A 27,496-nucleotide genomic window follows, 5' to 3' on the forward strand; every position below is an offset into this window, starting at 1 on the left:
AAAAGTTGGCAAATGGAGTATAATGTGAGAAAATGTGAAGTTGTTCATTTTGGAAGAACAAAAGAACAGATTATTATCCAAATGGAGAAAAACTGCAGAAAGCAACAGCACTTGTACCAAAATGGGAGAACTTGTGCACAGAACACACAAAGCGAGCACACAGTGCAGCAGATAATCAGCAAGGTTAATGGAATGCTAGCCCTTACTTCAAGGGGGCTGGGGTATAGGAGTAGGGAAGTCTTGCTGCAACTGTACAAAGTACTAGTGAGACCACATCCAGAGCACCGTGAGCTGTTTTGGTTCCTTTATTTAAGGAAACATTTTATGGGAGGCAGTTCAGAGAAGATTCACTAACACAATCCCGGTATGGAGGGATTATCTTATGAGGAAAGGTTAAACAGATTGAGACTCTACTCAGTGGAATTTAGAAGAATGAGAGGTGATCTCATTGAAACATATCAGATTGTTAAAGGGTTTGACAGGGTAAATGCTGAGAGGATGTTTCCCTTCATGGGAAAGTCTAGGATCAGAAGCAAAGTCTCTGAATAAAGGGACACCAATTTAAGACTGAGCAGAGGAGAAATTTCTTCTCTGAGGGTTGAGAGTCTTTGGAACTCCTCGCTACATAGAGCCGTGGGGGGAAGAGTCCTTGTGTATGTTTAAGGCACAGATAGATAGATTTTTGATCAGTAAGGGAATCAAGGATTATGGGGAAAGTGGACATGAGGAACGCTGTATCAACCTTGATCCTATTGAATGGTGGAGCAGGCTTGAGGAGCTGAATGACTGACTCTTGATCCGATTTCCTACGGTATTACTCTTGTAAAGTGATTGTGACGCGCTGATGTTTTGGGAAGCTCTATTTAAATGCAACGTATGGCCTATAATCAGTGTTTTTTTGGACTGTGGGAGGAAACCAGAGGAAACCCACGCAGACACAGGGAGAACATGCAAACTCCACACAGGCAGTGACCCAAGCCAGGAACTGAACCTGGCGCTGTGAGGCCAAGGTGCTAACCACTGTGCTAGGACAATGGCGAGAGTAATTTGTATATTTTTGGTGATCTTACTTAGGGAATGATTTACTTTCATTGGAAGCAGACAGAGAATGTTTACGCGGTTGATTCCTGGGATGAAGGCGAGATCTTATGAGGAAAGGTTGAGCTGGTTGGTCTACACTGACTAGAATCAAGCAAAATGATAAGTGATCTTATTGAAATAGTGAAGATTTTGAAGGGGCTTGGAGGAGTAAATGTTGAGAGGATATTTTTTCTTGTAGGTGAACCTAGAATGAGGGGGCACCATTTAAAAATCAAGAGGTCTTCCATTTAAGATGGAGGTGAAGAGGACATTCTTCTCTCAGAGGGTTGTTAATCTTTGTCACTCACTTTCCCAGAGAAGAGTGAGACCAGATCATTGAGCATATTCAAGGCGGAGTTAGATAGGATTTTGATTGACAAGGGTGTCAAAAGTTACAGAGGACAGGCAGGAATGCGGACCACAATCAGGTCAGCCACAATGCAATCAAATGGTGGAGTAGGCTCAAGGGGCTGAATGGTCTATTCACAGAATAGTACAGTGCAGAAGAGGGCCTTCGGCCCATCGAGTCTGCACTGATGCATGAAAGGCCCTGACCTGCCCATCTAATCCCATTGGCCAGCACTTGGCCTTGAATGTTATGGCATGCCAAGTACTGATCCAGCTACTTTCTATAGGATGTGAAGCATTCCTGCTCCTGTTTCTCATGATCAGATGGGCTTCTGAAAGTTAATATTTACCGCAACCAGGAATTACACTGATCATTCAACAAAGTCGGTTAAACATGACCTTCCCTCTTGGAGCTCCATGGAGACCAGTCTAATTCCATTATCTTACCTACCACTCTCATGAAGCTAACTCATCAACATTTCCCTGCACAAGCTCTATCTCCTTTTATGAAATTAAGCACTACATTGTCTATCCACTAGTTCTCTGTGAATAACTATTCTCTTGTTGGCTTTTTTAACACATAGATATTGGTTTCTTTGCTATCCTCTGCCCTGTTGCTTTGAGTATCAATGGGTACAATCCATTTAGACCTGGTGTTTAATTCTCTATTTTATTTCATTTCAGCAGGTAGAGAGATGGAATTAAAGTCTCTGTACTTGATACTTACGAGTGCAACTTTGTCCATAGGGGGGATTCCCGCTGTAACCTGGAGCACAACTGTAATAAGAATTGCAAACAGAAATTAGAAATAGAAATTTCTCCACACAGGATTCAAACATGTTTACATATAAACCTTGGCTGAAGCCATTGACTAAGGTCAGGTTTGTACTGGAATTTACCTCTGATTTGTTGTCTGCAGCATGACCATACTCTCAGTTACAACAACACCTCGGTTGCAATCAGGGGGAGTAGATCAAGGTCTGACCCAGCCTCCAGTAAAATAAATATGAATCCATCAAAGCAAAGTCCACCTAGTCCCTGGTGGCCATGGGCTGCTCTTCCCTTAGAGTGGCACGGTGGCACAGTGGTTAGCACTGCTGCCTCACAGCACCAGGAGCCTGGGTTTGATTCCAGCCTTGGGTAACTGTGTGGAGTTGGCACGTTCTCCCCATGTCTGTGTTGATTTCCTCCTGATGTGAAGATGCCAGCATTGGACTGGGGTAAACACAATAAGAAGCCTCTCAACGTTAAAGTCCAACCAGTTTGTAAACCCACAAGCTTTCGGAAACGCTGTTCCTTCATCAGGTGTGTGGAAACTTTCCACACACCTGGCGAAGGAACACCGTTTCCGAAATCTTGTGGGATTACTATCGAATAAACTGGTTGGACTTTATCCTGGTGTCGTGAGACTTCTTACTGTGTTTACTCCCACAGTTCAACGTACAGGTTAATGGATTGATCATGTTAAATTGTGCCTTTGTATCTAGGTTAGGTGGATTAGCCATGGTAAATGTCTAGGGTTACAAGGATAGGGCGAAGGGCAGGGGCTGGGTGGGAGATTCTTTCGGAGAGTTAGTGCAGACTTGGTGGGCCAAATGGCTTCTTTCTGCACTATAGGGATTCTATGATTTAACCTGAGGATCATCCCTAAGGCAAGTTTGAGAAGCCAGGGCTTTCATGAATAACCTCGGCCGGTACAGGAATTGAACCCACACTGTTGGCATCACTCTGCATCACGAACAGCCATCCAGCCAACTGAGCCAACCGACCAAGCAGCTACTTGTAAATTACGTGAAGAGTCCAGAGAGGTTGGGGTTGATCTGCTGACAGCCGAGATGATTAGGGGGAAGTTTAATAGAAGTATTTAAAATGATGAAAAGCTTTGCATTTTTTCCCTATTCCATTAACAGGAGGGTCAGTGACCAGAGACCCCAGATTTAGAGAACTGGCAAAAGAACAGTGTGGGGGAAGGGGGAGGGTTTTGTTTTCTTACACAGTGAGTTGTTGAGATCCGGAACCTGCTGCCTGGAGACAGATTCATCAGTGACTTCTCAAATGGAAATAGAGATAGATTTGAAAAATTTGCAGAGCTAATTAGATAGCTCTTTCGAAGAGCTGGCAGGGGCATGATGGGCCAAATGGCACCCTTCTGTGCTGTGTATTATATACTGTAATACAGAACCAAGATGAAGAGGAAGTTCTTCAGCCAGAGGGTGGTGAATCCGTGGAATCCATTGCCACACAGGGCTGTGGAGGCCAGGTCATTGAGTGCATTTAAGACAGGGATAGGTTCTTGACTGCGAAGGAGATCAAAGGTTATGGGGAAAAGGTGGGAGAATGGGATAGAGAAACCTATCAGCCATGATGGAATGGCAGTGCAGACTCGGTGGGCCAAATGTCTGTTCCGGCTCCTATGTCCTTACAAACTTGCAGAGAATTCCTTATTGTCATTCGTATAGCTCCATTGCCCTCTCACCTAGTAATCGCTCAACTGCACTATTCACATTGTTCGTTCTACTTTCTGATGTACTTTTTGGTACAACTTGTCAATTACAAAGCCACAGTCACTAATTAATTGTGCGCAACTATTAACCTACATATTTGGATAGTTCTTCCCAGACAGCAAGTCAGTTGGACCATTCCAACACTTCCGCACTAACTAATCGACTCCAGTTTCCTCACCCTACCAAAAAGAAACATGCTGGGTGGGTTTGAAAGTTTAACGATATCACTATTTATTGATCTTACGCAGTAACAGACAGACGGCAAATGGTCATTTTTATCCAGACAAAGACATTACATGTGCACAACTGATGTAGAAAGGAACAGAACACATACAAAAGGCTGAGGGCAGCATCAGAAAGCCCGCACCAACAGTAACTAAAGTCAACAGTGACAAAAGTTTCAGAGAAATCCAGGCAGCAAATCAGACAGCTGTTTATTATGAGAACTGGCAAAGCAAATTAAATAGCAGATCGGAACTACTGACAACTGCAGGATGAGAAGGCCAGCAGAGACTGAGAACTGCAGGTGAGTAAGATTATTGTTCAGGCGATAAACCCTTGGTAACGGCCTCCTCCTCCCAAATATTTATTGTACACAACTTGGCTAAATGTCATCCAAAAACCTTCCATATAAAAAAACGGAGAAGGGCACCGTCGCTCAGTTGTGCGTACCAAAGCAGTGTGGTGTCACTAGGAAACGCTTCCACAAGCTATCACAGGTCAAAGGCCAGGATCTCCCCACGTGATCAGTTAACCTTCTCTTTTAAAAACACTAACAGATTAATCTATCCCGCCATGCTTGAGATTAGTGTGATGAACCTTTTAGTAAAGCACTTTGCTCAAGACCATTTCTTTGCGTGTCGCTAAGGCACTCGTGTCACATCAAAAAGCATCATCTGCTCTGTGAGCATTGGACTCAAATTAGGACCAAACCCTAATGTTTATTTCTAACTGATATTTCCCATTGGGACAAGTTCATCTTTTTTTGTCATTAAAATGTGGTTTACTATATCCACATTGCTCTGCAACTCCTCACTCATGGCCACATAGAAACTTGCGCAGGGGTAGAAATCCAGATGTTTTATGAAGTGTTAACGACTCAAACCAAAGAGCATTGTATTCCACTTCTGGGGTCTAGTCCCAGCAAGAACAACACATGAATCGGCTGTTGAAAGAGTCCTTGTTATGAGGTATAAGAGGCCATCAGTGATACAGAGGCCTCATTTTAAGCCTTCCTTCTGTAATACATTTGTTTTGGGATTTTCTCTGCAGTTCCACATCCGTCGCACATTTGCTTCACTTAGTCTGACAGTGCTCCTGTGAAGCAGCTTGGAATGGTTTACTGTGTTAAAGACTCTACACAAATGCAAACTGTGGTTGCAACTGAACCGGTTTCATCTGAAGTTGCTCACTTTGTCTCAGATACTTCATTGGGAGGCTCAGTCCCAGGCTTGTTGTGATGGATTAAGCAAAAAGCAAACTGGGTTCCAGCAATATCTGGCTGCTGAATGGGGAACACAATGTGGAGATGCCGGCGTTGGACCGGGGTAAACGCAGTAAAAAGTCTGACAACACCAGGTTAAAGTCCAACCAGTTTATTCAATACTGAACCCACAAGCTTTCGGGGTTTGCCCCTTCGTCAGGTGAGTGGAGAGTTCTGGTCTCAAACAGGGCATATAAAAGGCACACGTGGTTTACAGAATACTGATCAGAATGGGAGTCTTTACAGCTAACCTGCTATTCAAGTCTTAAAGTCTAAATTGTCTGCATCTTTAAGACTTGAATAGCAAGTTAGCTGTAAAGACTCGCATTCTAATCAGTAATCTGTAAACTGTGTGTGCGCCTTTTATATGCGCTGTTTGAGACCAGAACTCTCCACTCACCTGACGAAGGGGCAAACCCTGAAAGCTTGTGGGTTTACTATCAAATAAACTGGTTGGACTTTAACCCGGTGTCGTGAGACTTCTTACTGAATGGGAAAGCCATGTTGCTGCAAGGTGATCCAGACATGATTTTTTTTTTAATTCATTCATGGGACATGTGCCCTTGAACTGAGTGCCTTGCTCAGCCATTTCAGAGGGCATTTAAGAGTCAACCATGTTGTTGTGGGTCTGGAATCACATGTGGGCCAGACCAGGTAAGGATGGCAGATTTCCTTCCCTAAAGGACATTAGTGACCCCAGATGGGACTTTTTTTTTGATAATGGTTTCATGGTCATCAGTAGATTCCAGATTATTTTTTATTGAATTCAAATTCCACCATCTGCCGTGGTGGGATTCGAACCCGGGTCCCCAGAACATTAGCTGAGTTTCTGGGTTGATAGTCTAGTGATAACAGCACTAGGCCATCACATGCCCGTCGGCTGCTGATAAAGAAGGTGTAGAAATAGAAATGTTTGAATACTAATAAAGTTTAAAAACTAGCTCTTTCAGCATCACTGAAAACCTTGTGGTTTTTCAATTGGAGCTGACCTTTTAAAAACCTGTCTTCATCATATCAAAGCAACCAGCTGGCTTTAATACATCTGATAGTGTGAGAAAACCAGCTCGTGCCTGGTTAAAAACAGCTAAGGTTTATATGCAAGTTATGCTATGGTCAGCAGCATGAGTTGTTAAAAGTTCTTTACTCATGGGACTTCTGATAATCCACACAGTGATAGCCACAGTAGACAGTAGCACTCTTGACCTGAGAGTCAGAAAGGCTGTAGCTCAAATCCCAAGATGGGTGGCACAGTGGTTAGTACTGCTGCCTCAAAGCGCCAGGAGCCCGGGTTCGATTCCTGGCTTGGGTGACCGTCTGCACGGTGGCACAGTGGTTAGCACTGCTGCCTCGCAGCACCAAGTGCCCAGGTCCGACTCTCGACTTGGGTGACTGTCTGTGTGGAGTTTGCACATTCTCCTCGTGTCTGCGTAGGTTTCCTCCAGGTGCTCCGGTTTTCTCCCACAATCCAAAGATGTGCAGATTACGTTGATTGGCCATGCTAAATTGCCCCTTAGAATCGGAGGGGTTAGCAGGATAAATAAGTGGGATTATGGGGATAGGGCCTGGAAGGGATTGCGACTGGTGCAGGCTCGATGGGCCAAATGGCCTCTTTCTGCACTACTGGGATTCTATGATAAGACTTGAGCATATCATCTAAGTCCTGCCTGAGGTGATATCTTTCAATGAGATGGTGAACTGGTGCTCTGTTCAGGCAGGCATAAACACACTCATTGACAAGGAGCAAGGAAATTCTCTGCGAGTCCTGCCTAACATCGCTCAAACCGATTTTGCAGGTCCCTGTGCCCAGGTACTGATGATGGCCAACCAAACACTCAGATGATGTCAATATTTTCCCACATATTTCAGTATTACAGATGCAATCTGTGCACTTTGGGACATGCTGAAAAAATGCAGATCGTTATTGAATTAGAAGGATTTTTTGCTATGAGCCTATTCTCTGGAGGTATCTGGATAGCCTCACTTGTGGGCACTGGGGTAAATGTGCAAAATCATTAAACAAAATAGGCTGCGAACAAACTGTGCTGGCCATTTCACAAAAAGATTGATATTCTCTGATTCAGTATAACCAACAAGGCTAGTTTGTAAACCTCTTTCGTACATTCAGTTTAAGTTGAGTAGAAGAATGCTAGCGAAGCATTTTATTGGCTGATTGCCAGCGTCTACAAACACCAGAAGGATACCTGAAAGGTAAGAAAATTGTGGCGAGAGCTCTATTGCACATGAAGTGTACAAATACTAGCTTTCTTAATGCCCATTCTCAAAGCTAACCTGACTATCACGGCCAAAAGAGAGTAGATTTTAAGTCATCTGATACATCATGTGCCAATTATTGTAATCCATTTGGTTTCTGGACTGTAACAATCAAAACAGTGAAGACAACACAAAGACATGCTACAGGAAAGGATAAGCACCTTCTCACAGTCTAACGACAATGCTCTTTCTCTTTGTACAACGAATGCACACACAGCGACACTTAAAGCTTCTTTCACACACAAAGCCCCCTGCACCCAAAAGTAACGGGAACAGCCTGAAGTCCAACTAACCCAGCACAGCACCTCTGCCCCAAAAGGATGCGAAAAGGAATTTGGAAAACAGAATTACAAGCGCACCAGCTGGCTAGTGGATGACGGGAATCTTACCTTGCCGATTTGTGGCCTACCGTAGCCACCAGAACAATTCTTGCACCAAACAAAAGGCCTGAACCTATAAACACTTTATTGCATCAATTGTGTTAAACACCCGGAACAGTGAGGTCTTAAGTTAGGTAAAAAAAGATATTAGAAGCATTCCTACCACACTTAACAAAATAATAACACACTTTAACAAACTATTCCTTTTCTTCTTCGGCAGGAAGGTGAGATTGTTTCAAGGATATATCATGAACTAGGTACGAATTACAACTAGCCATTCATCTCGAAAATGATCAGATTCAAGCAACAGGTGGGTAATCATTTTACCTGATGGCTTCCAACTTACCACGTCAGAAAATAGTGACGAGAGAATGGGGACTAGCCAGAATGTCCAAACACAATGTATCCTGAATAGCAAAAATGTCCAAGCATACCGTACCCCAAGGAACCTGAACTTTACCTGACAGCTAACATTGTTAACAGAGCTACTCGTGAGACTGCTGCTCCCCGCTGTTGCAGGAAAAAATAATGAAGGTTGACGCACTGATTTTGGCTTGAGTATTCCATGTTTAGGAGCTGAGTTGGGGACTTTCTGTGAATTTGAACAATAACTTATTTGAGGCTTCACATCAAGAGAAGCAACACACTGTCCAATATAAACAGGGTAAAAGCTGAAAGTCATCCACAGTGCCAGACCTTCCAGAGTCCACAGCCATACGCTGGTACGGATCAGGCTGCATATATTCTCCTACTGAGAGCGGGATGAGATGCACTGGCAATTGACAAGCTATTATTGGTCTATCATCTCATGGATATGGCAATTCTGAAGGCTAGTTGAAGAGTATTGTATTGGAAACAGAGCAAGACAATTGGATTAGTTTTGGATTGTTCAGGTAATAAGCCAGTGGGCTGAATGGCCTCTTGTTGAGCTGTTATTAATTGTGGTTCACTGTTGGGCAGTGTGTATTATACTTAAGGGACACAGATACATTACACACAGTGAATCCATAACTTTTAACATCTGACACATTACTGCATCCTTCTGAGAATTCACCAAGACTCAAAAATCCTCAGATGATCATCAAAAATGATAAACAGTGACTTCTGAAGAGAATGTATTTGTATTCTTAAAATTAATTTCAATACTGAGAATGTTTCAAAGGGTCTAAACTCTGGCAGCGCTGAAGAGCTGTCGGTACAACAGGTGATTTGTGAAAATGTACTACCTCACTTGTCCAACGCAAACACTTTCACACCCAATCATCTCATCCTGTAACTTCAGAGCACAGAATGTCACATCACCACCTGGAGAGATATGGGATGTTAAAGAAAGATATAATCGTGGTGACCCAATGAGATGTTGACTCATGTGACACCTCAGGTTGATGCAGGAACCCAGAACTTTGACAGGGAATTGTGTTTATTTAATAAAACAGACCCACAGCAAACCTGTCAAAACGCTCAGAAGTGATGGCCACCATTTCCACTTAATTTGTTGCCTATTTTGGGGCTTTACACTTCAAAAATAGATCTAGCCCTACCTCACACTTGAGAATCAGAGATGTTCCCAGGATGTTGACAGTTGTCACCTAGACAGAATAGTTGACTTCCAAATTGAGTAAGTGGGAATATTTTCTCAATGTAATAAAATCATTTTTCTTTTGGAGGCACGGCGGATGGAATTTAATGTGAACTCCCAAGGTGAGTTTTGAGCAGGGACAAAGATTTAATCGGGTGTGGAGGTTGTTGGGTGCCCATATCACCACTTTCCTGCCACTGCTGATTAAGTCTGGGGCAGGAAAGCTTATGGATGGTCTTTCCAATCAATGGCAATTAATGCTCATTCAGGGCCCCATCACACCTTTGGTATTCAACTAGCAGCAGACAGGAGTGTCAATGTGCGGGAAGCTTGTTCTGGCACTTACTGACAGCCATTCCCTTGCTCTTGTCGCTGACCCCCCTTCACCCTCAATCCTCACTCCACGACCCCATATCCCTCCCTCACTCACTTGGGTCTGGGGTCTCTCAGCAATCCGAGTTTTCTCCCTGGTGCATTACTGACTGCACCACACCCCCTTCCTGCTGGAAGTGCCTGCAAATAGATTGGGACTTTTTTCTCTGGAGCGTAGGAGGCTGAGGGGTGATCTTATAGAGGTCTATAAAATAATGAGGGGCACAGATCTGCTAGATGGTCAATATCTTTTCCCAAAGGTAGGGGAGTCTAAAACTAGAGGGCATGGGTTTAAGGTGAGAGGGGAGATACAAAAGTGCCCAGTGGGGCAATTTTTTCACACAGAGGGTGGTGAGTGTTTGGAACAAAACTGCCAGAGGTAGTAGTAGAGGCAGGTACAATTTTGTCTTTTAAAAAGCATTTAGACAGTTACATGGGTAAGACGGGTATGGAGGGATATGGGCCAAATGCAGACAATTGAGATTAGTTTAGAGGTTTTAAAAAAAAGGGGCAGCATGGACAAGTTGGGCCGAAGGGCCTGTTTCCATGCTGTAAACCTCAATGATTCTACGCACAGCCTCCATGATCCAAGGGAAATCCTCCAATGTCGGCCGTGTATCGTGACAGCCTTTCTGAAAAGAGGTGATAGAGGGCTCTCGGTGACTCTCCAGCCGGCAGCAAGGATTCCGATCAGCTACAATAAATACTGCCAAGTATCTGAGTGATGCGATCTCGGACATCACTTGTTTGGGAGAATCAGGTGACTGCAGACCTATGGCTCTCTCAGCTCTCCATCACCTGGGCTTTCCTTGCCTCATGTACAGGTCTATTGTAGGCCAAGTCATGGAGATTGATTGCTGCGATTAGCCAATAACTCCATTATCACTGGCTCCTGTGACTACCAGTAGGGCTACAGATAAACTAGATGGGACTTGCTCTCATTTTACCTGGAATTCCCTATGTTCCCACATATACTTACGCAGCATCCAAACTGGGGCAGTCAGATGCCAAACTTTGGCAATCCAGATCGTGATGCCAAGCTGGCTCAGCTTTATTTGTGCCTTTGGCCTGTTTCAGTGTTGTGGAGCTTTAATATTTGGAAATAGCTGTTTGTAGCACCACCGATGAATGTTAGATCAGCACACCAAGTGCGGTTAGCACTGGCAATATAAGACATAAACAAATTAGTAGGGGATGGATATTAACTTTACAAAGCCTACATGGCTCGATGATGTACACCTACATAGCCCACAAAAATCAAAGCTTGGACAACATGAATATATCCAGCAATTTCACTGAGCTCCATTCTGAATGTGTAGCCAGTCTAACAAAGAACAAAAGAACAAAAACAGCCCGGGAAACAGGCCCTTTGGCCCAACGAGCCCGCGCCGCCATCTCAACACCACCAGTCCCCCCCTCCACCCATGACCCTTATCTAATGCTTTATGGCAATCCACATTGAGGGAAAACTAATTTAGGGACAATTTATTCCTGCCAATCAGCCTAACAGCACATCTTTGGGGTGCGGGAGGAAACCGGAGCACCCGGAGAAAACCCACGCAAGCACGGGGAGAATGCGCAAACTCCCACAGACACCGGCCCAAATCCACGTGTCTGCACAGCAATCAGTGATAGTCACTGTGCTGTCGTCTTGCCCAGTATCTGGTCCAGTTTAGGCACACACTAACGACATGAAGCACAAGGCCAATCTCGAACAACCAAGAGCAGCCCCAGTACGACCCATCGTGTGTATGCCCCTCGTTGGACAACAAGGCGGACCGACTTAAAACCTGTGAATAGACAGGAACATTGATCAAAGATCGGGCTCTCGCACTCTCAGGCTAATTCTGTGATCCATCCTTCACCCTGGTGAAGGTTAGTTCTTGAAGTGCTGATACCTTAGGGCAGCGTGGAAAATGTAAAGTCAGAATGATGTTTAGCTGTACAGAAGGTCACAGAACACTCCACCAATCCTAAACAAAGCAGGTTGTGAAAATAGCGATTGATATCATTATGAATCTTTATTGTCATAAACAGGAAAAGCACAAAATTGTTTTTAAAATGTCACTGTAAACGCAATATAGAAACAATTACTTAAATAGCAGTTATGAGCTCAACAGAATTTAAAAATACCACTTGCTTTTATTTTAAGCTTTGTAAACATTGTCCCAGGAGGTACAGTAGCTGAAATGAAAGCACGACAAACAGACTGGAGGCAGGGTGTATCCTGACTGTTAATCAGAAGGTCGAGTTTTTCCCCACCTCAGAGCACAAGAGTATTATAGAGGTCTACAGCATGGAAACAGGCCCTTCGGCCCAACTTGTCCATGCTGCCCTTATTTTTTTCTTAAAACCCCTAAGCTAATCTCAATTGCACTGCATTTGGCCCATATCCCTCTGTACCCATGTAACTACCTAAATGCTTTTCAAAAGATAAAGTTGTATCCGCCTCCACCATTACCTCTGGCAGCTGGTTATAGACGGCAGCTGGCTATTCTTTGCTGTTTCTCCAGCTTTCTGGAACAATACCATTGTCTCAAAATGTTCAAGTTCACAATCCCCGCAGCAAATGATCAATGATAATTTTAGCTCTGCTGAATGCAAGGAGGACCAACTACGTTCTAAACAACTGCCAGAAACACTACTTTTTATTGAGAGCTGAACCAGATGTTTTAGTTTAATAATAACAAGTCAGCTGCCTGTTTGCAACTCCATCCTTCAACAAGACGCCACAACTTTGCATCTCGTCGCACTCGTTCACCAATGTGTGCATGTTGTGTGTCCACTAATCTCCAGCCAAACAATTCAGAAAAGAATTCCACCCTCCAAGGGAGTGCACGGGATTGATTTTCTCTTTGCCAGTTTGCTCTGCCTTGGTCATCACCTTCTATTGTCCACTTAGAATGGAATGGGGTGGTGAGTACTTACCAACTGCGGTGAGCATCGCACTTCCTGCTTCTTCACAAAAAAAAGCCCAGGATTTAATGTTGTATAATTTATTGGCAAAACTGGCAAGACTGATGATCTTCCCCACTTTCCTACATAAAAATGACGTTGTTCTCAGAAATATCTTAATGAAAGGCAAACAGAAAATGGGAGAATCTCTCAAAAGAGGCCTCAAGAAAAGCTCCAGATTTGATAAAGAACCGAAAGGAAAATAGAAAGAGAGAGAGAGAGATCTTTCCATCGAGGATATACTCAATGACATACACAATTAAATTTCTCCAAGGACACGGTAGGATTTCTAATTTCTCGCATTAAGATATTCACCAGTTCTTCGTGATGATGAATAATTTCAATACAATTGATTCTTTATTAACCAGCGCCTTGTTAAAGCATTTTCATCCTGTTCTTCCCTGGACCATGGGCTGGTGACAATAACAAATCAAATCAAATCAAGCAGATCACAAATTTCATCAGACCACGTGGTGGGGTTGAGTCATGTTCTTTCATTCATTCCACCTCCCATAACTAGGCACCATGCAAAAGTGGCCCACTTCTTTGCTAAGTATTGATTGGACTTGCTGTACCACATTGGCCATTCTCACTCCCAGATATTCCATTTATACAAGCACTTGGGAAAATTGGTCCAAATAGTAGAGGTTTCATCGATTAGTCCACCTCTTTTGAGGGCGAGTTTGAGGAACGGTACGGTAGCACAGTGGGTTAGCACTGCTGCTTCACAGCTCCAGAGTCCTGGGTTCGATTCCCGACTCAGGTCACTGTCTGTGCGGAGTTTGCACGTTCTCGTGTCTGCGTGGGTTTCCTCCAGGTACTCCAGTTTCCTCCCACAGTCCACAGATGTGTGGGTTAGGTTGATTGGCCATGCTAAGAAATTGCCCCTTAGCGTCCTGGGATGTGTAGGTTAGAGGGATTAGTGGGTATAATATGTAGGGATATGGGGGTAGGGCCTGGGTGGGATAGTGTTCGGTGCAGACTCGATGGGCCGAAGGGCCTCTTTCTGCACTGTAGGGCTCTATGAGTCTATGAATTCACTAGGACTGAAATTTTCAGGACCTTCCATGGTACGGTCCCCGCTGACAGACGGCACGAGGCACACACAACTTTGTCAACATCAGCGGGACCAAACGATCTCACTGCCAGCCAATGGCGGGTCACTCAGAAAATACACTTTGGGCGTGCTGGAAAATCCCGCTCAGAAATTTTCCTGTAGGGTACTCAATATTAGGCTGAATTCTAACACACCAAACCAACCACGTCCTTGGAGAAATGGGCATGTGTTTAAGGGTATTGATTCGAAGCAGTCTGTTATCGGGCAGAAGACTTTTCCAGTTTCCAGGAACTGCTCAAGATGCAAATCTGCTTCAAGGAGGCCGAATAAGTGGATAAAGAAATTGATAAGATGGAATACAGCATGAAGAAATGTGCGGTTATTCACATTAGTGGGAAATACAGAAATGATTAGAGGCTGGAAAGTGATGAAGGTACATGGGTGCCCATTTCCAAGAGTCATTGAAATCTGAAATGTAGACATGGCAAACAATTAAGGCAGGAAATGGTATGTTGGCCTTTACCACAAAGGGATTTGAGTAATGGAGTAAAGATGTCTTACCGCAATTGTAAGAAGCCTTGGCGAGATCTCACCGGGGGTATTAAAATCAAATAGACTGTGCCTTTATTCTCTGGAGTTTAAAAGAATGAGAGGTGACCTCATTGAGACCTACAATATTCTTCCAGAGTGCAACAGGGTAGGTGCAGGAAGGATGTTCCCCTTGGTTGCCGTGGGGGGAGGGAGGGGTCTAGAACCAGAGGACATAGTCTGAGAACACGGGGGAGGCCATTTAGGATGGAGGTGAGGAGGAATTTCTTCACTGAGTGTGGTCAATCTTTGAAATTCTCTGTTGCAGGGCACTGTGGAGGCTCAGTCATTGAGGATATTCAAGACGGAGATTGAAGTAGATCAGACATGGTCTCATGGAATGATGGAGTGGGCTAGAAGGACTGAGTGGCCTACTCCTGCTCTTATTTCTTATACATCTGCATAGCTTCTCTCCAAGTCCTAATTACTTCCTGCCAATTCTATATGTAAGAGTTTTGTACAAATGCCACTTTGGAATTTCTGCTGATCAGGATTGGAAACTCACTCAGTCCCACCTGACTTGCACCTACACAGGAACAAGGTGAAGAGTGTGGTGCATAATGTTCCATCAATTGGGCACTGGTTGGCGCTTTCAAATGGTTTTGCCACTTCTCTTGATGTTGGTCAATAAGAGGAACAAACTGAGGTCCCAAGACTGACCAACTGTCACAGGAAGAAGTTCTTGAACGTTGAAGAACATGGAGAGCATTATAGCTCAGCCAATCTTACTTGGATTGTTTTGATAGTGGTCCCTGTTCTCCTTCTAACTTAGAGGAAAAGGCATGCTTCTCCAAGCAATGTAAACTTGACATTTTTTCAGCCAGATGACTGAGTGTGACCACTCTTGTCTGGCCCTCTGTTGAACCACACAACAGCCAGTAGAATTAACACCTCTGGAAACAAACTGTAGTCAATAAGCAATGGAAGGAAACATCTGAAGTGACTGGAGAAGGATTTTAGAATCAGGATCACCATCACTTGCAAAGAGAAAAGAAAGGCATACAAAAGGTGGGTTAACTAATGGCCCGAGATTTAGAAGTACCAGTGAGGGCAACTGACAGAAGATGGGGAACAGGATAAAGGGAAGAAGTGAGGGAAGGCCTGAGTGTTGACAGTGGACAAAGAAATAGTCACTTCCCAAAAGGCAGGAAAGAGGTAAGGGCAGGGTTAAAATACTGCAGATGCTGGAATCTGAAACAAAAAGAGAAAATGCTGGAAAATCTCAGCAGGTCTGACAGCATCTGTGGAGAGAGAATAGAGCTAACATTTCGAATCTGGATGACCCTTCACCAGAGCTAAGAGCAAAGAAAATCAGAAGAGTTTATACTATGAGGATGGGGCTCTATTGGATAAAGGGAATGTAAATGAGGATGAAGAAGGCTGAGAAAGATGCTAAAAGTGTCCATTAAGTGATCAGAATGCGTGAATGGCAGATCAGAGATACAGATTGTTAAGGGACTGCCTGAGGAATATGGCAGTGATCGTGAAAAAGTGAGGGGGGGTGGGGGGAGCTAAATAAAATAAATAGGGTGAAGGTGGCGGAGAGTGATGATATCCTGAAATTGTTGAACTCAATGTTCAATCCGGAAGGCTGTACTTGGCGGGGGAAGAGCCTGGAAAGGTGAGAAATTGCTGCAGTGTGCGCAGAAGAACTTGCTGCAACTGTACATTTCCAGTCCTACGAGGGAGGAAGCTGTGCTTGAATTGGTCCCACGAAACAAGATCAGGCCAGGTAGAGGATGTCAGAGTGGGGGAGCAGTTGAGAAACAGCAATCATAGTAATAAGGTTTAATATTAAGTTCGAAAAGCATAAAAATCAGTCACAGATCAAGATCTCAGACTGGAAAAGGGCAAGCTTTAGGGATCTAACAGTCGAACTGGAGCAGGTTGATTGGAAAAGCATTTTGGTGGCCGAATAGCCTACTCCTCCTATGTTTCGATGTTTCCTGTTTTCATTCAAGATTTGCAGCATCTGCAGTATTTTGCTTTTATGTTCTATCAAGAACGTAGGTTCTCTTCTGTTGGAACAGAACCTGCCAAAGTGTTACCATGGATCAGTCTGTACAAACTCAGAAGGGATTTTTTACCAACCATGCCCCCCCTCTATCTTTGGATGAACATACATGGAGAACAAGGAATGGAGAAAAATAGATAACTTCACTGGCAGAATATCAGGGGAAAAAAAAACCATGAATCCAAAATACATCTGCTTTTTAGTCTGTATTCAGTGCTTCACATGGCAAAGTTTTATTAAATTCAGTTCACTTAAACAGCAATGGGCACCACCTGCCTTTCTGGCAATGCAAATTTTCAAATTAGGGACTTCAATCCCAGTTTACATCAAGGATTTACAAGAAAACAGCATCGACAATATGCGGAAATGACTGATATTAAGTGGAGAGGGGTGACTGAAATAAAATCAACCCAGTGTTTAGCACATTCCCATCCACAATCAGACAAGTTAAAAAGTTCGAAACTCAGTCCCTCTTTTTACCTTATCTCAACAGGACTGACAGCGGCTGTGGAGAGAGAATAGAGCCAACGTTTTGGAGTCTGGATCGCGCTTTGTCGCTGCCAGGCCTGCTGAGACCTTCCAGCATTCTCTGTCCTTGTTTCTGATTCCAGCGTCCGCAGTATTTTGGTTTTAACCCTCTTTTTCTTTTTTTTTACCTGAGTGGAGTCCCCACACATGCACATATTGTAGGCCCAATCACGCAGATGTTGTTAGGCTGACATCCGCAATTAACTGATTGTTAAATCTATATCGATGTACGGGACATAGGACATTCAATGTAACAAGACAGATGCTCGAGTTAAACAAATGATCTATAAGACTTCAGCAGGCAAATCGCAAGCATGCGGTGGAAAACATTGATGAATGTGGAGCTACAACATGAATCCTATTTTCTTTGGGTGCGGTGATTCAGTATGAGTCAGAAAAGAGACAAATTTGTTGAATTCAATAAATTATTACTGTAGACGGATTACTCAAATAGAACAAATGAGAGGAAACCAGGTGTCACTTGAATTGAGGTAGTTGTATGCGCCTCATCGCTGTTTCAAATGAGCTACATTTTACTTTCACAAACTACATTGCGTAACACCTTCAAAACTTTTGCACGTTGTTTTACACGGGCAAGCGCAAAAGAATCTCGCGCAGTCCTCAGTGAGTCTCCATTTGGGCGGATGAGATTCTCAAGCACAAAGCCAGCTTCTTCGCAAGGAGGCGTCTTCACATATTTTCCCGTTGAAAGCTGAACTCTGAAAGCCAGCACGGAAACTCCATCAATCCGGGATAATTTTTATTGGGATGGCCAAACGACCCAGTGTGATGTAGAGCGGCAGCTCCTTGCCTTTGCCATTGGAGTTGATGTGATGATGCTGCTGCCCTCCTCGCAGTATTTGCAGGATGTCCAGAGCCGTCGCTTGTTTCGTCTTTCTCCTCCTGCCCCCCGCCAGTTTGTTTCCGGGCGGATCACCGCCATCGCACTTTTTGGTCTGTCGTCCGCGTATCGGTCGACGCTCAGGTCTTTTCAGTGACGGTGCAGTGGCTGCGCGCGTGCTGGGAAGCGTCACCAGCGTTTCGGAAATCTTTCTGGCCACCACCAATGCTGGAACGGAACTTGTTTTACCTGCAGTTTTAGGCTGTGCCGTCACTAGGGGCAACACGGTAGCCCCTGAATTAAAGGATGCCTTTCGTCTCTTCTGGGTGGAAGCATTATTAGTGTTGGCTGATGACGGCTGCTTAATTTTATGCCTTTGCGACTCACCTCTACTCTGTCCTGCTCCGGATGAAGGCTTTGCAGTCGCCTTGGGATGTTTCCTGCTTGTTTTACCAGCACGTTTTGTTTTATCCGGAGACTGTGCTTTATTACCAGGTTTTGGTTTACGCTTTGAGTGTCCGCTCCCATTTTTAACAGGTTTGTTTTTACCCGTAGACTTGGTAACCTTTTTGCCGCCAGTGTTTATTTTACCCTTAACCCTAACTGGGACCGTTGCATTAGTCACAGTTTCTGTGTATCTGTGTTTCGTTTTCATCCTTGAGGCCTGTAAACGTGATCTTGTGGGTTTCTCCAGCACGGCTGTAGGAACTGGCTGAGTTGTCGAATCCTTAGGCTCTGTGAAGACCATGGTGACATTGGAGTGCAATGTAAGTGTGGTAGATGAGACGTGTGTGACTGCAGGCTTCAGGGTTATTGCTGATATAACTGTTATAGGGATCTGCTTTACAACAGTTCTGCCTTTACCAAACAGAGCTGAATTGTTCTGCCCCTTAATAGCAGGCACTCCAAATTTCTTCTTCACCGGGACTTTGCCTTTGGATTGCACAGGAGACGGGGATTTGACACGTCTACGTACAGTTGTCGTAGAAGCAATGGTAGCAGTTACTTTCCTGTGCAAGCGAGAAGCTTTGGTCTTGACTTGAGGCGGGGTGGTGAGGGTGGGACTTTTAACGGGAGGTCTTTTAGAAACAAAGCTGGAGGTTTTGTTGTTGCTGCCGAAAGGTGATGGCTTCACTTTTGACCTTGTCCTGGAGTACTTTGTAAACGGACCGACGGGAGAGCTGGTGGTCATTTTAGTGAGATCTGGTTGGTCACTATTGGTGAGTGAAGTCCTCTTTTTCTTCAGCTCAGAGATCTCTTCAGCCAAAGCTGCAAAACCGTCAATCAGAATCTCCAGCCGAACTCGCAAGGCAGTCAGTTTGTCATCCACATCTTCGTACTTCCACTTTAAGTCAGAAATTAGCTTATCTTTGGGTGGGGCTAACAACATACGGGTGATGTTCTTCAGTTGCAAGCTTAAATTGTCTTGCCTCTTCTGCAAGTGCTTGAAGCCATCCTTAAGGTCCAAACCTGTGTCCTCTAACATGGTTAGTCTTCTGTTGAAGCGGATGAGGTGTGTTGTCATCAAGTGCCTCAAATTATTCGCCCTCCGTTTCAAGGTGGTGACCACTGGCAGAATTTTCGTTACTCCCGTCGGCAAGGTAACTGTGCTTGCGATGGAAGCATTGTCCATTTTTTCAGCATCCCCATTTATTGGACTGGTGGTGTTACCGGTCTGATCCGTCACATTGCCACCATCAACGACCTTCTGGCACTCAACTGGAATCAGCTCTTTGGACTCCAGTGTTACTGGCTGAATCCAGTCTTTGCAGAATTCTGTCAGATTTCTTCTTAAAGGATTAAAAGGTCTTGGTCAGCAAATAAAAACATCTTTTCCTTCTTTAACGAAATATTTACAAAGAATTGATCACGTGGCCTCAGATTGATGGCCAGTAGGTTAGTTTAAAATTGGTTTCATTTTAGACAGGTCGCTTTGAGCTGTTTTACTTGAGCACAAAGGCCGTGTGCTGAAGACTCTATTGTTGACAACAATAGACACGTTTCAGCCAGGTAGGTAGTCTTTCATTTACATGTACTTGTGTGTCAGTGTGGAAAGGCGCTAAGCAACAAACTGCCACGTTTGCGAGCCCTGACCAACAAGTAGCCACCATGGTAGCCCCAAGTTAGTGCACAGGTTAGTTAGCAGCAGAAGCAGAGCTTGATTAGGCAGTGAATAAAGCAAAGGCCCCAGACTAGTCTGCACATGAAGGTCAGTTATCATCCTTGCAACATCTGCTCTCACCTGCTCCTCATCTCAACGCAATCCATAGAATCCCTTCAGTGCAGAAGTAGGCCATTCAGCCCATTGTGTCTGCAACTCTCCAAAAGACCATCTTACTCATCAACCTCCCCCCCACCCCACCCCCTTCCCTGCCTACCCCCATAACCCTGCACACTTATCATGGCTAATCCAACTAAGCTATACATCTTTGGGCACTAAGAGGCAATTTAGCATGGTCAATCCATGCACATCTTTAGACTTTGGGAAGAAACCGGAGCAGCCTGAGGGAACCCATGCAGACACTTGGGAGAACACGCAGACAGACACACAAGGCTGGCATTGAACCCAGGTCCCTGGCACTGTGAAGCAGCAGTGCTAACCACTGTGCCACCCTCAATCCTCAAACAAAGACTACCACCGTTCCCTAAGCAAACTCCCACCTGCTATTTGACTGTATCCTGCACGCTGTCATTAGCTGGAAAGCATATTGAGCTCTTCATCGCATGGAAGGCAGCACTTGAAAGGATGCAAACCAGGTCAAACACCATTGATTTGCATACATATAATTCCAAACAATCTCCACGACTTGAAATAAAGAGAAGCACAACATCAGCGGTGAGAATACTAGGGTTTGGAAACTCCCCAACATTCACTAATCAGCTTTCTACAACTAACACAGCAACGCTGACCCTTAATCCAAGAGCGTTTGCTGCTCATCTCGACGGAACTAGCTAGTAAATCGTAAGGAAATGAAAAAGTAAAACATACACAGCGAGTTTCTGCTGGCCAGCAGAAACTCTACATGGCCTTGTCTTCCATTGCCTGCTACGTTATAAGTGAGGTCTTCCAACCCATTTTCCAGTTGATTTAGGTGAAGCTAGTGCAACAAACTGGGGATGTCAGCTGTAGCGAGGATTAAACCAGTAACAAAGGAGTCTGTTCTCATGGGCTTTTTTTGTTGCAAACATGTCAGACCCTGCTCAGATGCTTAAATCGTCTCCACTGGTGCAGGACAGCTGGAAAGTGCGTTTGCATTTCACACATCTTTAAAAAAAAAATCCCCAGGCGTGGTAATAAAACCCACACATCTGGATGTAATAACGGGATGTCAAGGGTACTCATAGGGTGTAATCACAGCATAGAGAGGGTATTCAAAAGATGCGTTACACTGGGTGGGTGCCATTTTTCTTCTCATCGTTTGACCTTTGGGGGTTTTAGAAAAGAACCTCTAGTCAATTTCACAAATAGTTTTTAGCGATTAAGGCCGGTAGCACCATTTCCCGCTATGGAGGCACAGTGGTTAGACTTGCTGCTTCACAGCGCCAGGGACCCAAGTTCGATTCTCAGCTTGCACCACTGTGTGGAGTTCGCACATTCTCCCCGTGTCTGTGTGGGTTTCCTCCAGGTGCTCTGGTTTCCTCCCACAGTCCAAAGACGTGCGGATTAGGTTGATTGGCCACGCTAAAATTGTCCCCTTAGTGTCAGGAGGTCGAGCTGGGGTAAATGCATGGAGTTATGGGGATAGAGCCTGGATGGGATTGTGGTCGGGTGCGGACATGATGGGAAAAATGGACGCCTTCTGCGCTGTAGGATTCTATGATTCTAAGAATTATTTTGTATTATTGTGCCCAGCAAAAAGTGTGAATTTATCATTGGGAAAATCCCAATGGGTGGCGGGAAAAAGAACTCCGTCCCCCCAACCCAAGTACATGCCTAATGCCGGAACTGGACAGAGGATACTGGAACCCACGGTATGAGCTTGCTTCTTGCTGAGCCACTGTGTTGAGACATATTAGAGGATGGAGTGCTTGCAGCTGCTTCACTGGGGAAAGGGACCAATTTCAAACTATCCCCGTAGGGTCATCCCCAGCCTTCCAGGGTAACCAATCTGTATTAGGAAACAGATGTTTGCAACGGAACCACTCTAGCACTCTTTTGTACTTGACCAAAGTAGGCTAATGGGAAGATAGGACTTGAGGATCCAACAGCAGCAGGAAAATATTAATCTCAAAAAAAAAAGTCAAGAACAATCCAGGTGTATTTTCCTTGTTCTTTTATGACTGGGGAAATGGAATTTTAACAGGATCATTCCCTCAAACATTTCCCGCGTCAGTTCAAAAACCAACTCGCTTTATTAAATCTCAACCTCGGTTCCTGCATTGGGTATTTGGTGGGTTTTAGTAGTGACAGTGTTGTATTAACCTCTAATATCCATATGTTCCGAAGAGGAGTCAAAATAACGTAAACTCTGTTTTTCCCTCCACAGATCCTGTCAGACCTGCTGAGATTTTCCAGCACTTACATTTCAGATTTTCAGCATCTGCATCTGCTACTACTTACTGGCCCCGTAATCTCTTCACTCTATCTAATAAGGCTTTCGGTCACATAGTTCAGAGTAAACATGAGAATTGTGACTCAGTGGTAACACTCACTCAGTTGAGTAGCAAGTTGTGGGGTTCAGGTCCCACTCTGTTACTCATGCACGTAATTACGGCTAACACCTTACTGCAGTACTGAGAGTGTGCTGCAGTATCAGGTATGCTGTCTTTCAGATGAGGTGTTTAGAGGGGGCCACGTCTGTCCTCAGGGGTGGATGTCTACCAAGATAAAGCTGAAACCCTTTGCTAGTTAATCCTGCCTGTTCCGTAGCATCAGCTCTCAGTCACCAAACGTACAGGGCGAGAGATAAACTGAGACAACTCCATGACACTGCTGCTTGAACCCAGCTGAGAGAAGGATCATTCCTACACTTACAAAGTCACACAGCTGCAAGGAGATGGTTTCACAGCGTGGCAGAAGAGGAGAACACCATCTAAAAATTGTTAAAAGGAAGTTATGCTAAATTTCTATAAATCACAAGTTAGGCCCCAGTTAGAGTGCTGTGTCGAATTCTGAGCGCAACAACGTGGGAAGAATGTGAAAGCCTTAAAGAGGATGAAGAGGAGATTTACGAGAATAGTACCAGAGAGACGGGGCGTCAATATTGTGGAGAAACGAGAGAAGCGGCGACTGTTTTCCACAGAGCAGACAAAGTTAAAGGAGAAACCATGACAGCTTTTGACAGAGTAAATAAACAAGAACTGTTCCCACTGCCAGGAGAGTGGACAACCAAAAGAGACAGGCTTGGTTGAAGAAGCAGATGGGAGATGAAGAAAATGTTTTCCTTTAATGCAGTGAGTTTTGAGATTTGGAATGCACTGCGGGAAGTGGGGTCAAATATCACTTTCAAAAAGGAAATTAATACATACTTTAAAGGCAGAAAAACAAATGCTGCAGCAGAAAAGGGTCAAGGGAAAAGGGAGAGCTCTTGAAAAGAACGATGATGGGCTGAATGGCCTCCTTCTGTACTCTGCGTTTCTAGTACTCCAAATTTGGGGTTGCTTATGATGCCGAGGGATCAGATTTGAGAAAGATAATTTGTCACGGACAGCAGAGTGAGTACTGAGCATTCCCAAATTATTTACACACCTACTCTTCAACATAGCTCTCACCCCAAACACAATGTAAACTGCACTACGACTATTCTCAAGCAATTCTTACGCTGCCTGTGGAGGACATAGTACCAATAGGTACCACACCCTTCAGTTCTGTGGGTCCACGTCCATGAGACAGCTGACCAAAACTGCCCCAAATGACTTCACAAAAGATTAAAATTTGGTGGGGTAGGGGTTGAGGGAGGGTGGCTTTCACAATGGGCTGAATTAAAACTCAGGTCCTAAAGTCAAAATACTTCCAACTGTACCAACAGTCCCCAGTACAAATCTATGTTTATACATCTCAGCTTTTATATTAATTGTCACGTTGAGCACTGCGATGCAACAGTTGGGAGTCAGCCCCAGCCAAGCTGGTCAGCTACTACACAAAGTTAATCACACACCAAAATCTTTCTTGTCCCAGCAAAACTGCTTGACCAGGCATGAGAAGGTTAAGCAGACAACTGGGGCTCTTCCAAACTCTCAAAGCAGCTACCTATCTAACAGGGCTGCGAGGTACACCTGGCAATTTGCACACTGTGTTTCAACGGGGGAAGTAAAACACAGGTCTAGGTTAAATAAACATGGGAGGAAATATTAACAATACAATTTACAGAAACCTGTGTGTGCTGGCTGAATCGTGGGATTGGAGAAGGCTGTGGGGTTGGAGCAGATTATTTGGAATTGTGACCACAAAGACAATGTCATCGGACGTTCGGCAGTTACGTCCAACCCAAGGGTTGGCCATTTTGCGGCTATATTACAGCTTAGTTTTATTGTATCGTCGACCACTAATTGGATGCTCAGGCCTTCAAGTGAAGTCAAGTTCAACAACCACGATGGTGTACAGACTCGTCGTTTGCACCCAACATGAGGAATTAAAGCTCTACTCCTTAAATAGTGTCAAACCAAGATATACATTTTGCTTTCCATGAATCAAAGTTTGCGATTGTAAAAGGACCATAAAAGACAAAAATGCACAGCGATCACCACCATGACAGCAAGCCTTTTGTACAGACACACAGGAAGAGTCCAAGCCACCAAGAAGCACCTGAGGATCATCAGTCCGCGACTATATACCAGCTCCCACAACACTAAGCACCAACTCCTAACCAGTTCATGCAGAGCTCTTTGGCTTTCTCACAGTGAGTAAGGCTCAACGTATCTCGTTACTATTAACCCCTTTGCACAGAAGCTGTAAGTCCAGACTCTCGGTCTGTTGGTCAAAAGGAAGCCGTGGCCATCAGCTGTATTGACAGAGGCTGGTGAGGAACCTGTGGTGGGCGAGATGCCCACCTTCCGTTATGGCTGGGAGGAATCCCCTTCTCCTTTTAAGAGACTGTCCAAATTTTACAATGGACCGAAACAAATGCAATGGTGACGATCGACAACAGTAGGGGATGTCCTAACGGCTGTTAAAGTCAGCCCAACAGCCAGCTATTCTGCCCTTTCAGCTTCTGCCACAGGGGGTTAGGCGGTTATTGAGTAACAATCCAGTAATGTTTATTATTTGAACTCTGGCTTCTCTCCAGACTCTCAACGTATAGCATGCAGAAGATCCTTTTTGTCTCTCTGGATATACAGTTCTGTAATAAGTTACTCCCAGTGTACCACACCCCATTAACAATCAGTGATCACGTGTTTCAGCTCCATGGCACTTACAGAACAGTTTAAGGACAGTAACATCTGAATGGCACAGATCACCCCTTACTGATGTTTTAAGGACATCTTGGTATGACGTGTTTACTGTGCCTAGAGAAATCACAAAGCATCTTTTTGCTTATCCTACTACATTCCATGAGGCTGGATTTGTCCATAAAGTTATACTCCTGCATGCTCAATCTACTGTATAGAGTTGGGGAGAAGCTACAGGCAAATTGTCTGCTTTCAATCAGAGGTAGCGTGGTGTCATATTCCTGACAACGGAATGGAGTGTGGCCTTAGAAGGATTTTCAATGTTACACTGCTTTCTTTGTGGGGAGTTGCCAGCGGGGGCAGTGATACACTGCACAAGAGAGGTTTTATTGTCAGCTTAGTCTTAAAATGCCCATTCCCACCAGGACTAAGGTGAGCCGATCTCATTCTCACTGACATCAGATAAAAGGGATCTCCATCCTTTCTCCAAGTGGGCTGGATTGTAAATCAGGTCCAACCCTGAACGTGACAGATCAACACTACTGTTTTGAAGTTGACCAAAGAAAGCAGAACTCAATTGAAAATCCTAACAACAGATCTTCGTTATTTAAAACTGAATCCCAGATTCAGTGAGCAACAGCGAGTTTCTTTTAATCAAGAGAATTATGGGTCAAAGTTCAAAGAACTTGCTGTTAAAAGTCAGGGACTCGTGTTATGTGGACTCAGTTAAATCGAACCCTTTCACCGGAGCTCAGCAATAGTCAGGACTGAATGAAATATTCCAAGATGGTATCTGAATTTAAATGTGTTGGCCCAGTCCTGGATACTTGGCTTGTGGCATTTAGTAACCATGATATTTGGGCAGCACAGTGGCCAGCACCACAGGGACCAGGTTTGATTCCCAGCTTGGGTCACTGCCTGCGTAGAGTTTGCACGTTCTCCCTGTGACTGCGTGGGTTTCCTCCGGATGCTCCAGTTTCCGCCCACAGTCCAAAGATGTTCGGGTTAGATGGAATGGCCATGCTAAATTGCCTCTTAGTGTCAGGGGGGGAATTAGCTAGTGTAAATGAATGGGGTTATGGGGATAGGGCCCGGGCGGGATTGTCGGTGCAGACTCGGTGGGCTGAATGGCCTCCTCCTGCACTGTAGGACTCTACGAATGTAAACGAGGTACAGAATTCGGTACAGACAAGCCGGTGAAGGGGTCAGCACATCTGAATGAGATGCTGGTTTTTGGAAATGACACCACGTTGGAAGCAGCTCCACGTTCTAGATTAAGTAAGTGGGCCCTTGGACCGACTGCCTGGAATACCCACTTAAGAAATGGTAATGTACAGTAGAAGAAATAGTGACGATAGCCCAAGACACAGGAGGGCCTTGGCAGACCATACCTTTCGCAGTTTCTGCCTTCATAACCGCTAGGGCAACGATCGCAAGTCGGCGTACCGTCAGTGTCCAGGAAACAAGTCGGGGAGAACCTGAGTGGAAAATGAAACCGTTGTGACGATACAGTGTCTTTAAGAAATGTCCTTTAACCATGTTCTCTGCAGTTTTTAAAGCAGCTCTGGCGTTTTGGTTGTGACGCTGAGCTGTCTGTACCAGTATCTTTTATTGTTGCTGAAGCAGGATAATCAAAGCAATGTTTATTTTTAACTGGACCTAATGCAGCGTCCTGGAGTTTTATGACCTTTTTGGGATTTGCAAATGGTTGGCAGGTCAAGTGGTACCTTGGGACAGCTTTTTTTTTCAGGAAAAATCCAAAGGTTTTAGTTTCAGTTTGGCAGAAGATGTTTGGGCTGAAGACTGAAAGCAGTGTTCTCCATCTCTCTGGAATAAAAGTTCTGCTGCCTGGGAGCTGCAGCTAGAAGCTAGAGGCAAGCAGTGACTTTGCGTGTCTCAAGATATGCTGGAAGTTCCAGGCACAAGGAGGTCCCAGCACCTTCAATTCACCATCCAAAGGAGTAATCCACAGCAGGTGTTGGACTGCTGTAGGATCCAGCATCACGTGGGTATTCTTGCTTTCTGTGCCAAGCCTAGAAATGTTTCCTTGTAGGGGTTGTTTAGCTTGGAATAGTCTATTTAGCTGTTACGGTTTATACAATATCATGATGATTCCTCTTTTGTGGTTGGTAAAAGTTATGCTAATTTTCTTGTTTTTTGTTAACTG

The 27,496-nt window shown here is 44.5% G+C and overlaps 1 protein-coding gene across 7 annotated transcripts in view; it reads right to left on the reverse strand.

Annotated features, from left to right (window-relative positions):
- Positions 1-27,496, reverse strand: part of hspg2 (heparan sulfate proteoglycan 2) — a 536,580-nt gene that overhangs the window by 235,900 nt on the left and 273,184 nt on the right. For all 7 annotated transcript variants that reach the window (XM_080181499.1, XM_080181505.1, XM_080181501.1 and 4 more), the window contains 2 exons: positions 26,721-26,807; positions 2,156-2,205 (listed from right to left, as the gene is read on the reverse strand). In XM_080181499.1, coding sequence (XP_080037625.1) covers positions 2,156-2,205; positions 26,721-26,807 — 137 coding nt within the window. The remainder of the gene's footprint in view (positions 1-2,155; positions 2,206-26,720; positions 26,808-27,496) is intronic.

The sequence above is a fragment of the Carcharhinus amblyrhynchos genome, unplaced genomic scaffold (genome assembly GCF_965287045.1).
Source record: "Carcharhinus amblyrhynchos unplaced genomic scaffold, sCarAmb.v2.hapA scaffold_41, whole genome shotgun sequence".
Taxonomy (NCBI): Eukaryota; Metazoa; Chordata; class Chondrichthyes; order Carcharhiniformes; family Carcharhinidae; genus Carcharhinus; species Carcharhinus amblyrhynchos.